The sequence below is a fragment of the Dipodomys ordii genome, unplaced genomic scaffold (genome assembly GCF_000151885.1).
Source record: "Dipodomys ordii isolate 6190 unplaced genomic scaffold, Dord_2.0 Scaffold13434, whole genome shotgun sequence".
Lineage (NCBI taxonomy): Eukaryota > Metazoa > Chordata > Mammalia > Rodentia > Heteromyidae > Dipodomys > Dipodomys ordii.
In genome coordinates, this window is record NW_012280646.1 from 189 (window position 1) to 3,878 (window position 3,690).

The 3,690-nt window shown below is 43.2% G+C and overlaps 1 protein-coding gene across 1 annotated transcript; it reads left to right on the forward strand.

Annotated features, from left to right (window-relative positions):
• Positions 1-619: 619 nt before the first annotated feature.
• Positions 620-3,396, forward strand: LOC106002545 (complex I intermediate-associated protein 30, mitochondrial-like; the record flags this gene model as incomplete). Its single annotated transcript, XM_013037406.1, is given in 3 exon segments — positions 620-808; positions 1,928-2,002; positions 3,117-3,396. Coding segments are annotated over 3 exon segments (414 nt in total), but the record flags the coding sequence as incomplete, so codon positions are not given.
• Positions 3,397-3,690: the final 294 nt, after the last annotated feature.

Here is a 3,690-nt window from a genome sequence, read left to right on the forward strand (position 1 = left end):
TGATCCCTTTGTCTCTATCTCAGTTTTCTGCAGTTTTCGGACTAGAAGGTACTTGCCACACAACGGGCCACTCAAGATTTGTTTTTCTAAGAACCAGGGGAAAAAAAGGGACCTTCACTTCCACTTAGCAAACACCAGGCAGACCAGACAGTACCCATTCCAAGGAACTCAGGACCATCATGTCTTGAACATTACTTTAGAATATATATACATTTAGAATATATATTTCATGCTTAAAAATCACCAAGTTTAGCAATAGGAAGTCTATAAAGGTAGATAGTTAGCAGGTACTCATGATGCTGTAAATTTGTGAAAAACATTTTGTTGCCAGGTACTGGTGGCTCATGCCTGTAATCCTAGCTATTTAGGAAGCTGAGATCTGAGGATCGCAGATCAAAGCCAGCTCAGGCAGGAGTGTCCATGAGACCCTTATCTCTAATTAACCACCAGAAAACCAGAAGTGGCGCTGTGGTTCAAGTGGTAGAGTGCTCGCCTTGAGCTGAAGAGCCCAAAGACATCACCCAGGCCCAGAGTTCAAGACCCATGACCGACAAAAAAAAAAAAAAACATTTTGCTAACAGAAGAGAATGAAGCAAAATGAACTTGTCTTTTTGTACCTTAGGGCTCTTTTGAGAGGAAACAACCTCATGACTGGTCTTGGTTCAATACGCTATATCTCCGCATCCGCGGGGATGGACGGCCTTGGATGGTGAATATCAGGCAGGACACAGACTTTATCCAGAGGAGCAATCAGATGTACAGTTACTTCATGTTCACCCGTGGGGGACCCTACTGGCAGGAGGTCAAGGTAACAGCACAAGTCTTCACTGTTTATGAAAGTGAGATCTTTCAGTTATGGTTACATTGTAGTTTCCTTTCTCTTACTAATACTTTTTGGAAGATCAGGGTAGAGTATATAAAAGGATGGAAGAGGACTTGAAAGACATACATGACTTGTTCTTTGATTAATATGTTAGCTTATTAACTACTGATTGTGTGTGCATGCACACACACACAAACACCTACTAGTATTGTGGCTTAAACTTAGGGACTTGTCCTCTTTCTGTGCTTTTTTGCTCACAGCTAGCACTCTACCGTTTGAGCCATGCTTCTAGTCTGACCTTTTTTGTGTGTGGGCAGGTCCTAAAGCTTGAACTTAGGGACTAGATGCTGTCCCTCAGCTTTTTTGCTCAAGGCTAGTGCTTTACCACTTGAGCTACTGCTCCACTTGTGGCTTTTGGATGGTTATTTGGAGATCAGAATCGTAAGGACTTTCTGCCCAGGCTGGCTTCCAAGTGTGATACTAAGATCTTAGCCTGAGTAGGTAGGTTACAGGGATTTCATAGTTATTTCATATTTTAAAATTTTAGCCAGGCGCTGAGAATCTGACTTAGTGGTAGAGTTCTTGCCTAGCATGCATGAAACCCTCAGTACCACATAAACAGAAAAAGCTCATGGACAGCACCCAGGCTGATTTCAAGCCCCAGGACTGAAGAAAGAGGGGGTGGGGGAAAAAGGGAGAAGGAGGGAGAGAGAAAGAGAGGGAGAGTAAAAGAAGGAAAATTGTGTCTTTGAGACAGATGGCTAGCCACTTTTTATAACTGCATATATTATTTATTTGGGATGGGGATGTAGCTCAGTGGTAGAGCACTTTAGCTAGGAAAGGCAAGACCCGGGGTTTGAGTCCCAATATTTCAAAGAAAAAGAAACCAAATTTCTTGTCTGGATGGTCTTGCTATGTTGCTGGGGGAGAGCTGGGGGTGGTCTTGAACCTGTAAAGCTCAATCAGTTCTCTTGCCTCAGTCCTCCCAGTAGCTATAACTTGCAGTTTATATAATTTAAAAGTGAACTTTATTTTAATCATTGCAATTCCATACAAATCTTGATTATGTTCTAGCTATAAAATGAAATGGATCTTTTATTTCAGATTCCTTTTTCCAAATTTTTCTTCTCGAACCAAGGAAGAATCCGGGATGTCCAGACCCCACTTATGCTGGACAAGGTAACACTTTCTAGTTCCTTTCACTCAGGACATCAGCTTTAGTAAAACACAACTCCTGTGTGAATAAGTTCAGTCCCTCCCCCCCACCCCTGTATTTTCTTTAACTCTTTTTATGGAAGTACTTGCTAGGCAGGCAGTCTTGCTGCTGAGCCATGTCTTCCCATTTAGAAGGCTGGTGGATGAGACATGAAAATTCCCACTTAGGGCGACCTCTGTTTTGCCCAGATAGATTCTCAGACCAATCTTATGTGTCGGTGCTATTTTATGTGAAGTCCCTATCTACAGGAGTGTTCATCTCTTCAGCACATATGAATTTTATTTTAGCAGGTTAAATTAAGAGTTCAGGCCAAGCACTGATGGCTCATGCTTGTAATCCAAACAACTTGGCATGCTGAGATCAGGAGGATCACAGTTCAAGAAAAGTTAATGAGACCCCCTAGTGGGGCGTGACTGTGATCCCAGTGACCACAGGAGCCTAGAGTAGATGGATTGCAGCTTAGGTGTGTGCTCAGGTGGGAACTGAAACCCTATCCTAAAACTAACCATTGAAAAATAGGGCTGGAGGTGGCTCAGCAGTGTCCCATTAACTATCAAGCGCAAGGTTCTGATTTCAAACCTAATACCACACACACACACACACACACGCACGCACGCACGCACGCACGCGCGCGCACGAGTTCAGGAAAACTTCAAAGAATCTCCATCAGGCATCCATGTTTGTTTTGTTGCTGGTCCTGGGGCTTGAACTCTGGGCCTAAGCACTGTCTCTGAGCTGCTTTTGTTCAAGGCTTTGTCACTTGAGCCACAGCACCACTTCCAGCTTTTTCTGTGGTTAATTGGAGATGAGTCTCACATACTTTTCTGCCTAAGCTGGCTTCGAACCATGATCCTCAGATCTCAGCCTCTGATTAGCTAGGATTTATAGGCGTGAGCCACCTGTCCCCAGCATCAGTTGGACGTAGAGAGAAGCATCATTATAATCATCTTGGGCTTGATGAGGGCTGAGGCATAAAGACCCCAGTGAGTCATTATCTCCTGAGATTTGAAAACCCCAGGAGCAGTATTGGTGCATCAGTGTATGAGATTTTAATCAATTTCTCTATTTTAAATTTAGATCGCATCTATAGGATTTACCCTGGCTGATAAAGTGGATGGTCCCTTCTTCCTGGAAATAGATTTTATTGGCGTGTTTAATGACCCTACACATACAGAAGAATTTGCCTATGAAAATTCTCCAGCTATTAGCCCAAGACTATTTAAATAGTGAAGAGTACGTGACAGCTTTGTATTTTGGGTAGTAAATAGTATCTGTACAACACAAAGCATGTCTGCTTTTAACTTTTTTGTGGCTGGGGTTTGATTCAAGACCTACCCAAAATAAAGCATCCAATGAATGCTGGGATGTAGTCTTAAGTCAAGGCAAAATGATGTTGCTAAGTGAAAAGCCTGAAGCCAGGTTCTGAGCTATGCTTTAGCTTATAAAATGATGCAGAGGCACCATGCAAATAACTTTTGTCAAAAAAGTTCCTATTAGAATCCTAGCTACTCAGGAGGCTGAGATCTGAGGATCGCGGTTCAAAGCCAGCCCAGGCAGGAGAGACTGTGAGACTCCTATCTCCAATAAACCACCAGAAAACCGGAAGTGGCGCTGTAGCTCAAGTGGTAGAGCGCTCGCCTTGAGCTGAAGA